This window comes from Acomys russatus, chromosome 11, assembly GCF_903995435.1.
Source record: "Acomys russatus chromosome 11, mAcoRus1.1, whole genome shotgun sequence".
In the NCBI taxonomy this organism is placed as follows: Eukaryota; Metazoa; Chordata; class Mammalia; order Rodentia; family Muridae; genus Acomys; species Acomys russatus.
In genome coordinates, this window is record NC_067147.1 from 30,330,629 (window position 1) to 30,342,865 (window position 12,237).

The 12,237-nt window shown below is 50.2% G+C and overlaps 1 protein-coding gene across 1 annotated transcript; it reads left to right on the plus strand.

The window, feature by feature from the left end:
- The first annotated feature begins 1,088 nt into the window (after positions 1-1,088).
- Positions 1,089-6,931, plus strand: Trem2 (triggering receptor expressed on myeloid cells 2). Its single transcript, XM_051153030.1, has 5 exons — positions 1,089-1,287; positions 3,527-3,877; positions 5,821-5,911; positions 6,497-6,687; positions 6,778-6,931. The coding sequence occupies exons 1-5, from the start codon at positions 1,248-1,250 to the stop codon at positions 6,792-6,794; spliced, it is 690 nt and encodes a 229-aa protein (XP_051008987.1). The 5' UTR covers positions 1,089-1,247; the 3' UTR covers positions 6,795-6,931.
- Positions 6,932-12,237: the final 5,306 nt, after the last annotated feature.

Sequence of the window (12,237 nt, forward strand, 5' to 3'; positions counted from 1 at the left end):
CCTGACTTGCTAGACACCTCTGTGCCTGGACCATCCCTGGTAGGGACCCCCACCTGTGGAATCCCTGTCCTCCAGAACTCCAGGGGATGTCAGGAGTGTCTCATTGGGTGGTCAGAAGTTAGGACTGACATGTGTGCCTGTGTGTGTGTGTGTGTGTGTGTGTGTGTGTGTGTGTGTGTGTGTGTGTATGTGTGTGACACTCAGCTCTTCAGAAGAGGAAGTTTGGGGGCAATAGAAGTCTCCCTCCCTCCCCACCTACAGAGCAGGATGCAGCTCTCAACTATGGCTCTAGCTCGGGCCTCGGCCTGAGTGCTACTACACTTCCTGCCATGATGATAATAGACTAACCTTCTGAAACTTTAAACAATCCCCCAGTTCAATGCTTTCCCTTATAATAGTTGCTTTGGTCATGGTGTCTCTTCACAGCGATAGGACAGTGAATAAGCCGGAGGGCTACTCCCCAGGATGAATTTTGGTGGAATCTTACTTCAGATTGTTGTTGAGACCTTCTGAGGAGAGGATAGATGTTACATCTCCTCAGGGGCGGGGGGTGGAGGGGGGAGGGATTCTTGAAATGCACTCAGAGACTACCCATTGCCCCATCCCCTGCTGACTGGGGTGATAGACACAGTTAACCCTTGCTGATGGCATCTGCACATCTGCACCCTTGATTGTAGGAAACCACCTTTAGCCTCCTGATGAACTTGTTTATCACCAATAGTCCCATCTTACACTTACAGATGCGTGGAATGAGGCACAGGGAGGTTACAGCCCTGAACGTGCACATAGCAAACGGGAAGTCTGGCTCCAGCCTACAGCCTTAGCTGCTGCCTTACACAATAGGATTGTGATCTGGTGACCTCCTAAGAAGGAGCTGTTTTCCAGTCTGGGAGATGGCAGACACCCTGGCTTTGGTGTGAGGATATCAACCCCCAGATGAGGCTCTGCAAGAAGATGGAATAGCCTAACCGCCTGTCTGTGGCCAGGTATGCAGGGATCCCCCCGCCAGCATTTCAGGAGGGATGCTGACCTTCACTGCCTCTTTTCCTTCCTCTCTCATGCTTTCTCCCTCCTTCAATTGTAGTGCCTACCCTAGTCCCGACTGTTGCTCAATCCAGAAGCACAGTTCCTGTGGGCCGAGCCTGACTGATTTGGTCATCTCTCTTCTGCACTTCAAGGGAAAGGCAAAATCTTGCACAAGGGGCCCCAGTGTCTGTCCCCTCCGACTGGCTGAGGAAGGGTGTGCCATGGAGCCTCTCTACCTGTTTCTCCTGCTGCTGGTCACAGGTGGGACCTGCCCTCTACAATGCTTTCTTTTCTTCACCTTTTGTGAGCAGGTGGCTGGGTGGGGTGCAGATGACACGGAGGAGAACTGCAAAGGAGGCGGAAGTCCTGGCACACTCCAGTGCCCTGCTTGGCTCTGCTTTCCTGCCCCCTGGCCCATGTCCTTCACACCATCCTCCCCAGGATTAACCCCCACAAGTAGGAAAGGTTAAGAGGCTGCTGCTGGACTTGGTCACTGACAGAGTTGTGAGGGCGGCACTAGCCGTGAGCTGGGGGACCCGTGGAATCACTGCTGAGACCTCTTAGACACTCAAGAAGCCTGTGAGCATAAGTGGAGAGGCAGAATGGGAGAGGAGGAAGAAAGGAGGACTTGGCCTGGGGTTTACATCCTCCTAGAGCCCCTCCCACATTCAACCTCAGTGCTCTGTGGGAGGCAAGGATGCTGAAGGCTCTGCCACTGCATCCTCATCTATGGTGGACCACCTCTTGCACTGTCGCTGGGTGCATCCTTTTCCTGAAGAGTAATGGACAAACCCAGGTAAGAGAAGAAGCTGCCCTGTGTCTTATGCCTGCAGCATCTCAGCTGGAAGTGGAGGAGAGGTAGGGTACCTAAGCCTGCCTCCAGGCAGAGGAATAAAGGGGCTGATGTGAGGTCTCTAGTTCCAAAAGGCAAGTCGCCAGCTCCCTGATCTCACCTTTCATGTTTCCACCTCTGTAATAGCTGGAGACACAGTGCAAGAGGCAGAAAGTTTGGGTGAACCCTTGTCCCCCTGCCCTGGCAACAACTTGACGGGTATTTCAATGCCATCTTCTCTACCCCAAGAGGATCCCCAGAATAGCAGTCTCATGTCTCCCCCAAAATAGCTCTGAGACAAGTCCTTCCTAAAAAAGGGGAACAGAACCACAGAAATAAGGAAGCTGGGAGCCAAAAGTTAGAAAAGGAGAGCCACTCGGTGTGGATGATTGAAGACTGGGCAGTGAGGCAGGGGCAGGGAGGGGGCCATCCCAACCCTCAAGGAACCGGCTGGAGCTCCAAGGATCCACTAACCTTGCTCTCCTGAGACAGGAAGGGGGAAACAGGCATCCTATATGACAGGAGGGAAGATGTCTAAAATAGAGCCAGACAGGTTTTTGGAGCCAGATATGGCTTAGTCAGTATGGTGCCAGCCTTGCAAGCCCGGAGATCTGTGTTTGTGCCCACAGGACCCATGAGAAAGGCCAGGATCAGTGGTATGTGCCTGTCTCCCTAGAATGGAGACATGAGGGGGAAGAATCAGTCAGATCCCTAGAAGCTCATGGGCCGCCTTGGTCTATGTTGTAAATTTCGATACTGTATTAGTCATCGTTTTGTTGCTGTGACAATATAGCTTACTAAAGCAACTCAACGAAGGAAAGTTTCGTTTTGGCTTGTAATGTCAGGGGATACACTGCATCCTGGAGGGGACGGCCTGGTGACAGGAGGCAGCTGTCATACTGCATGCTTAGTCGGGAAGCTGAGAGACCAGTGCCGCTGCTGGGTTCTCTTTTTGATGGAGCTGGGGACTTTTACCCTTGAATGTTGCTGCCCATACTCAGGCCAAGTCTTCTCACACCAAATTAACTGGATCCAGATGTTTTCCCTCAATATTCCCATAGACTAACGTGATCTAGAAAACCCCTCATGTGCAAGTTCAGAAGTTTGCCCCTAGATGATCCTAGAGTGTGTCAAGTCGACACTCAACAACAATCTTGCACACTGGTGAGAGATCCTGTTTCAAACAAAAAGTCAAAGGTGCCCGAGGGCCAGAGCTTATCATGACGACCATGTGCACACTCTGCTCCTTGCATCGCTGGAGCTGATTCCAAAAGTTCCCCTGGAAGCATAGTAAGAAAATCAGATTCCTAGTTCCTAGGAGGCAGGACAGTGGTGATGTACGCCTTTAATGCCAGCACTTGGGAGGCAAGAGACAGAGTTAGGCAGATGTCTGTGAGTTCCAGACCAGTCTGGTCTACAGAGTGAGTTTCAGGACAGTCAGGACTACAAAGAGAAACCCTCTCTTGGGGTGGCAGGGGGCAGGGGGCAGGGAGAAAGGGCAGGGAGCCTAGAGGTGGGAGTGTTCATTCCCAGTGTGCCATCTTCTCCATAGAGATCCTAAACTCTTCAAGGGTGGGACCCTCGTCTGTAGAGTTTGCTGTTCCTGGTAGATGCTCAATGAATATTTGATGGGTGCATGAAAGTGACAAGTGACTGCTTTCTCTGCAGAGTTGTCCCAAGCCCTCAACACCACGGTGCTGCAGGGTGTGGCCGGACAGTCCCTGCGGGTGTCATGTACCTATGACACCTTGAAGCACTGGGGTCGACGCAAGGCCTGGTGTCGCCAGCTGGGTGAGGAGGGCCCATGCCAGCGTGTGGTGAGCACACACAGTGTGTGGGTGCTGGCCTTCCTAAGGAAACGGAACGGGAGTACAGTCATCACAGATGACACCCTTGCTGGAACCCTCACCGTCACTCTGAGGAACCTCCAAGCTGGTGACGCGGGCCTCTACCAGTGTCAGAGCCTCCGAGGCCAAGAGGCTGATGTCCTACAGAAGGTCCTAGTGGAGGTCCTAGCAGGTGAGTACAGTGGCTGGTACTACTTTTGGCTGGCCTTGGGCCAGGTCTCACTGTTGCATGACATAAACAAATGTCTGTCCCATATTAGCCGCCACCAACAGTTCCAAGAGATGGCTCCATCCAGGTCTGGCTTAGTGGACTAGTGAGTTTTCTGGGGCTGCTTGTAAGTGCATGGACAGGGCATTTATTTACAAGCAACTTAAAGCTCCTGTATCACCAATAAATAAATGAATAAATAATAAAAAAAAAAAACTATCCCTGAATGGATAATGAATCACAAAAAGCAGCAATCCTGGAGCTCTCTGCATCCCTAATGCTCCCCACATCCCTGATGCTCCCTGTATCCCTTGAATTCCATGCATCCCTGGTTCTCCCTGTATCTCTGGAGCTCCCTGAACAACTTGTAGAGCCTCCTCTCCCCAACAACTGTAATGGCTTATATAACCTTGGCATGGATGTGTTTAAGTCTTGTAAAGTTTCATGACGTTTCTGAGCCTTGTAAGTTTTCCTTTCTTCCTGAGTTATATGGTCCCCTCTCCTCCCTCTATGAGGATATATTTCAGTTCAGAGGAAATAACTTTACAACATTCAAGTTCAGGTATATATTTGCAGGGCTACTTCCTTCCCTTAGGAAAATATACTGCATGAATCCATGGATAGTTGTCTAGAATACTCACTGTATAAGGGAGATAAAACCCAGTGTGCTCTCTTCATGGCAGCCGTGCTCACCTGTGGGAAGAGCATCTTTCTTTAGCTTATATCAAGACATTTAACCAGTCCCAGCCTTGTGTCCTCGAAGCACTTAATCTGATTGGAATCCCATTAGTATGTGAGCACTGTATGTGGTTCTTAAAGAACAACAGATCATTTCGTCCACTCATTCAACAAGGCAGCCTGGTGCAGAAACCACTGCTTGGTTGTACCAGGCAATGCACTGTCGGTCCATCTCCCAGCCTCCATTTTTTCCCCCTCTCTGAGGAGATCATGCCTTTGCCCTAGCACATAGACTCCGCCCTAAGCACCTTAGAAAAAGAGAAATGATGGTGTCTGTTGGCTGCTCTGAACTGAGTTGGGGGAGGGGTCCCTGTCTTCTTAAAATGGAGCTCAGCCTCCTGCCTAGTCTGCAGGACCAGCAGAGGCCTACCGGAGAGATGCTGCCAGGATCCAGGTCCCTGCCCACACTGTGGCCTCTGTGATGGAACTGAATGTCTAGATTCAGTATTCCTCGGAGGTGGAGAGACTATAGCTCTTCAATAAACCCCACTTCTATTACTCTCCTAAAGAGTGGTTCAAGAGACATGACCTTTCAGCTCTCTTGGGGTGTAGTTCAGTAGCAATGACCTGGCCCTGTAACCCAGTTTGCATAATATTTTGATATATTTAGTGGTAGTGGTAGGATTTTGGTTTGTTTTGAGACAGGCTGACCTGGAACTCTCCACCCTCTCATCTCAGTACCTTAGTGCTGGGGTCCATGAGACATGTCACCATGCCTGGCTTGCATGAATTTTGCATTTTCAGGCCTCCCAATATTCACTTGCTTTTCATAGGCCTGAGTGACAGGATGACAATTGCAGGCCCTTGACTTCAGTGGGGTGCCAGGTATTAGGCTGAGGTTGAACCTTGTCACCTTGCCACTAAGGGAGGTATTCCCAGTAGCCCCTCTTATTTGTGAGATCGTGTCTTAGGTAGGCCAGGCTGGCCTCAAACTCACTCTCTAGCAGAAGGTGACCTTGAACTTCTGATTCTCCTTGCTTACGTTGTGCTGGGGATCAAACCTAGGAGTTTGTGCATACTAGGCAAGCATGCTACATGCTCAGCTCTCAATACCTACTCTTTATAGGCTAGGGAATTGAACAGAGGCTAATATCCAGATATACACAGGACTGGAGCCCCAGAGCTCTGAATGACTAGAAGGCTATGACCTCATGGCTTGTCTCTCACAGACCCTCTAGATGACCAAGATGCTGGAGATCTCTGGGTCCCTGAGGACCCACAGAGTTTTGAGGGTGCCCAAGTGGAACACAGCACTTCCAGGTACAGTAGTGGCTCCTCCTCACACCCCTGGCAGTGGCTGTGGATGGAGGTTTCCTGGACAAACGGATCAGGCAAAGAAGGCCCAGATATAATCTTGTCTGAGTAGCCCTTCCGCTCACTAGCGTGTTGAGGTTTGGGGGCCTAGAAATTAAGAGATTGAAGGCCTTTGGAACAATTCACAAAAGCGCCACTCCAAGCTTCAGGAAGGGCAGCCCGCGCAGATCCCTGCAATCCAGCAATAAGTCTGGCTACTTTTGCTTAAAACTGGGAGCCCTGGGTCTATGCTTTTTGGGAGAACCAGAATCCATTCCGGATGGTCCATTCCTATCTACCGATATAAAAATGTGTTGTGCAGCCCCGAGCACGCGTGAGGTGCATGCCTATGCCCCATACCCACAACAGCATCCTACAGGGGATGTGCTTTGTGCACATACATAGTAGATCCTAAAACAGACGCAGGTTCCCCTGAGCCCCACAGAGCTGCTTCCCAAGCCCCTAGGAATTCCCGTTGCTTCTCTATTTCTTCACGGGCAGGTTTCATCCTGTTGGCCACCTCTAGCCCACCATCTTTTTCCTCTTTCCAAGGAGCCAGTCCAGAGAGATCACCTTCCCACCCACTTCCATACTCCTCCTCCTGGCCTGTGTCCTCTTCAGCAAGCTACTCATAGCCAGCATTCTCTGGGCTGTGGCCAGGGGCAGGCAGAAGCAGGGGACAGGTGTGGCCAGCAGGTTGGATTGTGGCCACGATGCTGGGCACCAACTTCAGATCCTGACTGGTGAGTGGGGCAAGCTGGGGGTGGTGGTGGGGGGGGATGTTAGGCCTGAACAGGGAAGGGATGGGAAGGAATGAGCCGTATCTGTCGCAGGACCCAGAACTTCGTGAGAGAACTCCAAGTGGGAAGAGAAACCCAGCTGAAGTCCACCCAGGAACCATCCCAGCTTGCACATTCTCTCCCTCCCTCTTACCAAGACATCTGTTTTTGCTCCTTCTGTTTCAGAAGCCACTTCTGCCTAAAGCTTGCCTCTCCTGGAAGCAGGAATACTGGTGTGTACATATGTGTTGAGTAGGGAAGAGAGCTAGATGGTCACCTGTCAACATTGGTACCTTGAACATTAAACACTCTCACACACCAACCCAGGACTACCCACTCTTTCGAGACGGTTCTGTGCCTCATACAGGTCTTCTCTTTCTCAGTGATGGGACTCAGGGATGGCTCATGGTCTTATGCGTTCTGGGTGTGAGCTTACCACTGAGATAATTCCAGAACCCCTGCCTAGGGAATGGTGTTACCTGCAGTGGGCTGGGACTTTCCATATCAATCAACATGTAATGTAGACAATGCCCTTAGACAGCCCACAGGCCAACTTCATCTAGACAATCCCTCTCTGAGACTATCTTTAGTGATTCTGTATTGTGTCAAGATGGCAATTAAAAATAACCATCACACATGCCATGTCCTCCACCTCATAGGCTCTAATCAGGTCAATTTTTCCATCCTCCATTCTCTTCCCTAAACTTGATCACCAAGTCCTTTTGTGGGATAGCTGATCAGCTTCCTACTCCTCATCTTGTGGCATTCTCTTACATTTTTGGTTGTGAGCCTAGCCTTTCACGGCTGATCCATCTCTCCTTTGGAGAAAGGACAAGGTATGAGTCACAGTATCTGAGCTGGGAACAGACAGTTCACACCCCTGGATATACTGAGAGGAAACGGAGGTTCAGAGTCCAGCCTGGGAATCCCTCTGAATTCAGGGCACCCTTTTGTCTAGCTCCATCTTGCTAGTGTATTTGTGAATAAGTACACAGCACAGACTCTGCCCTTGGAGCTCTTCTAGGGAGAGGAGGTGGTGGGGTGGCAATACACACAATAATGGGGGTGTTGAGGAAAAGTTAAAAATAAAGCTGGGTGCAGAGGAGATGGACTGTGCCACTTTGAGCAGGACAGTCAAAGGGGACACCCGAAGGAAGGAAATACATGAAAGCACTGTGAATTCGAGGCAAAGGGGACAGACTGCCAGGACTGTGCCAGTCTCTCTAACACTGTTAGTTTTCTTTTCTGTTGCTATGATAAAAACACCTTGGGCAAAAGCAACCGAGGGAGGAAAGGGCTTGTTTAGTTTATCATTCCAAGTTACAAACACATCCGTTCTGCTTGCTTGCTTGTGCCCATGCTCAGTTAGCTTTCTTCCCTTGTACGGTTCCAAGGTCCCGGCCAGGAAACAGGCAAGACAATCCCTACAGACATGCGCACAGGCCAACTTCATCTAGACAAACCCTCTTTGGGACTCCTATCCCAGATGATTCTAGATTGTGTCAAGTTGACTGTTAAAATCGACCAGCACAGCAGGGTGGTGGTGGCACATACCTTTAATCCCAGCACTCGGGAGGCAGAGGCAGAGGGATTGATGTGAGTTCAAGGCTAGCCTGGTCTACAAAGTGAGTCCAGGATAGCCAAGACTACACAGGGAAACCCTGTCTTGAAGAAAAAAAAAAAAAAAAAAAAAAGATCGATCCAGCACAAACGCACACCTAACACCCTGGGCAAGAGTTAGGGAGAGTGGGGCAGAAAGTCCCTGATGGACCAGAGTGAGGAAGGATCAAGCTGGCCGTAGACTCGAGCTTTCTATTAGGTCTCAGAAGTAGACATCCAGGAATCCCTGCAGCCTTGGTGACATGAATATACTTACCATCTAACATGAGCTTGGGAATTATGGGAAAAGTCCGTTATGGTATGCACACTCCAGCCTCACTTCCACATGGCCCTCCCTGGGTTCCACTCCTGCCTAGTCCACTCCTGCTTAAGATACTCCACTAACCCTGGCCTGGAGCTGTGGGTCAGCCTGATTCTGGGGGCTTCTCTGATGGCTTCATTGTGTCCTCCGGCAGTTGCTTCATCCCCACAGATCCAGTCCACAGTCTAGCCAAGCCCTTTCAGCTGCGTGCATCCTGGACACCGGGCCGTGAAGTGGGCCTGAGAGGCTTCCTGAGACAGGCTGGGGCTTGGTGGATGCTTCCCTCTTGGAGTTTGCTCATCACTCTTTACCTGTGCTACCATGTCCAAGATACCCACCTCTGGGCTAGAGTGACCAATGGGATGCCCTGCCTCAAGCTAAGGATCACCCTGGGCTGAAAGGTGGACAGATTCATGGGCTTCAGTTTCCTCTCTGCCTCCTGACAACTTGTAACGAGCAGGTTCCTCAATCTACAACGGTTAGATGATTGTAAAAATAGATCAGGCAAGCAAGCGATTAGTTAGACAACCAATACTCCCTTTGTCTATTTCACTGGGATTTAAAATTATTTTTAGGGGGCTGGAGAGATGGTGCCTTACTGTTGTTCTATTTCTGTGAAGAGGCAGCATGACTAAGGCAACTTATAAAAGGAAGCATCTAATTGGGGCATAGGACAGTTTCAGAGGGTTAGTCTGTGATCACCGTGGTGGGAAGCACGGTGCTGGAGCACAGTAGGAGCAGCGGCTGAGAACTTAACATCTGGTTCACGAGATGGGGCGGGGGGGGGGGGGGGGGGGAAGACGGGAGAGAGACTAGGCCTGGCTTGGGCTTTTGAAACTTCAGAGCCCACTCACACATTCTCCAACAAAGTCATAGCTCCTATCCTTCTGTGAATGAGAATGGTCCACATGGTTTCTTAGGTTTGAACGATTGGTCATCAATGAGTGAACTGTTTGGGAAGGCTTAGAAAGTGTGGCCTCTTGGAAGAGATGTGTTACTGGGGGTGGTCTCTCTCTCTCTCTCTCTCTCTCTCTCTCTCTCTCTCTCTCTCTCTCTCTGTGTGTGTGTGTGTGTGTGTGTGTGTGTGTGTGTGTTCCATCTCTCACTGTCTGTCTCTGTCTCTCTGTCTGTCTCTCTCTGTCTCCCACTGTCTCTGGCTCTCTGGCCCTGCCTGCTGCCTGCTGATCAGGATGTAAAGCTCTCAGCTCCAGCTCCAGTGCCAGGCCTATCTGTTTCCTGCCATGATGATCTTGGCCTAGCCCTCTCAACTGTAAGCAATCTCCAGTTCAAGGCTTCCTTTTATAACAGTTGGCATACATGATGTCTCTTCACAGCAAAAGAATGGTAACCAAGACAACTTCCTAAGCAGTCCACCACCTGGGACATAAACATTCAAATATAGGAGCCTGTGGAGGCCAGTCTCACCTAAACCACCACAGAAGGCTCGGTGGTTAAGAGCACTTGGTGTTCTTATAGAGGACCTGAGTTTAGTTCTCAGTACCCCAATTAGGCTGCTTAGTTGCCTGTAACTCCAGCTTCAGGGAATCTGACCCTCCTCAGGTACCCACCTCCAATGCACATGTGCACACACACACACACACACACACACACACACACACACACACACACACGACATTGTGCATATATGGAGATCAGAGGACAGCTTAGCCTTTTTCTACAACGTCGGTTCCAGGAATCAAACTCGGGGTTATTAGTCTTGGCAGCAAGCAGCTTTACCCGCTGAGTCAGCTTGCATCCTCACTGGGTTTTTGTAAAGTAAAAAAGACAAAACATTTATGGAAATCCCTGGCCAGGGGGTCTAGTACATTGTAGGTCCTTCAAAAACACCCGGTTTCCTCACTTAAAAAACCCAGCAACATCAGCTTCCATGGAGACCAGGGCCCCTCCTCTGGTCAAGCACTGAACCACATTCATGTGAAGATCTCACTTTGATGTATGACGCCATCCCAGGTGCACACAACACCTCTGTGGCTACAGGATGTCGGAGCTTCGCCTGCACTGTCAATGCAGGAGGAAGGCCTGGTTTGCTCCAGATCTTGTGTGCTGGGAAGCACTGTGGTCCTCAGCACACAGGAACAGTGTGCTTCTACGAGGCTCAGTGTGATGTACTAGTGGGATCTCAGCTACTCCCAGCTACCAACAAACTATGCCTGGAAGGAAAGAAAGGAAGAGGAAGGCGGGAGGGCCGCCAGGCATTTTACCCAGCTGCTTCAATTAAGACAATTAAAGAGACATAGAGTAGGAAAAGCGGAGAATGAAAATGTACCCAATGTGGCCACAGTGGGAATGGGAACAAAAAGATTCAGCGGCCTACCAAAACCATCTTCAGTATTTTCCCTCCATTTTCCATGTGTGCCTGTCTGTTCTTGCATGTGTATGAACACATGCATATGTGGGTGCACATTCATACATTTGGAGGCCCAAGGTTGATGTTAATAATCATCCGTGCTGGCGTATATCTTTAATGCCTACACTAGAGAGGCAGAGGTAGGAAGCGTGAGGTTCTCTGAGTTCAAAACCAGCTTGGTCTACATAGAGAGTTCCAAGTCAGCTACAGCTACAAAAAAAGCCATCTAAAAAAAAAGAAAGAAAGAAAGAAAGAAAAAAGAAAAAGAAAGAGGGGGAGAGAGGGGGCTGAGGGGGAGGGAGGGAGGGAGAGAATCATCATTGAGTGCTCTTCCACTTTATTCATTGAGGCAAGGCCTCTAACTGAACCTGACATGACTAGTCTCTCTAGCCAGTTTGCTCTGGGACACCCCCTGACTCTGCCTTCTGGGGATGGAGTTACCGGTAGGGTGCCACGCCCATAGCACATTGAGATAGGTTCTTGGGGAACCAAACCCCAGTCATGCTTACTCAGCAAGTGCTTCATCTGCTGAGCCATCACCCCAGCACCCATCTTTTGGGGTCTTAACATGAGGTTTGGGTTTGAGTAAAGGACAAATGGCATGCAGGAAGCAGTCTCTGCTAAGGTGACCTGCTGCCCACCATTGTCTGGGCTGGAGTCTCTTGCACCCTGTGAGGCCTCTCACTGGGCTTCAGCCATTTCCTTCCTCCACCATGAGATTCCAGGGGCAATTCCAATTCCTTGGGAGCTCACCGCTTCAAGAGTCTGGTAGCTGAAAGAAGGGGCGTGAGTGTTTCTTTAGAATATCTTCACTCTTGCCAGAACAATTATAGCATGGGGGGGGAGGAAGGGAGGGAGGGGGAGAAAGGGAGGGAAGGAGAGAAGAGAGACTGAGGGAGAGAAGAAAGAAGGAGGTCCCATTGCCGCTCTCTGGAGCTCATCTTCCACAAAAGGGCAGTGTGTTCATCCGTACATGTGACTCTACTTCTGGCAGACTGTTTATCATGTGTTCTGTCTGGTTCCCCAGAGCAATTTTGAGACCAGATGCTTCCTCTGAGTCTGAATCTCAAGGACCTCCAAATAGACTTGCAGTTCAAGGAACAAGTGAGCGCCAGGGTTTCAAAAAGCCTCTCTGAAGCTTGAACTCCGAGCTTGAACACAAAGCTGACAGCAGGTGGTGCTGCAGGGCGGGGAGGGTGGCAGGTGAACCCCATTTCGAACCTAC

What these genes read in the sequence shown, in the direction of transcription:
- Trem2 (XM_051153030.1), top strand. Translation starts at nt 1,248, where the DNA reads ATGGAGCCTCTCTACCTGTTTCTCCTGCTGCTGGTCACAG. An exon ending in TCTCCTGCTGCTGGTCACAG is followed by an intron (nt 1,288 to 3,526) that starts GTGGGACCTGCC and finishes CTTTCTCTGCAG; the next exon opens with AGTTGTCCCAAGCCCTCAAC. An exon ending in GTGGAACACAGCACTTCCAG is followed by an intron (nt 5,912 to 6,496) that starts GTACAGTAGTGG and finishes CCTCTTTCCAAG; the next exon opens with GAGCCAGTCCAGAGAGATCA.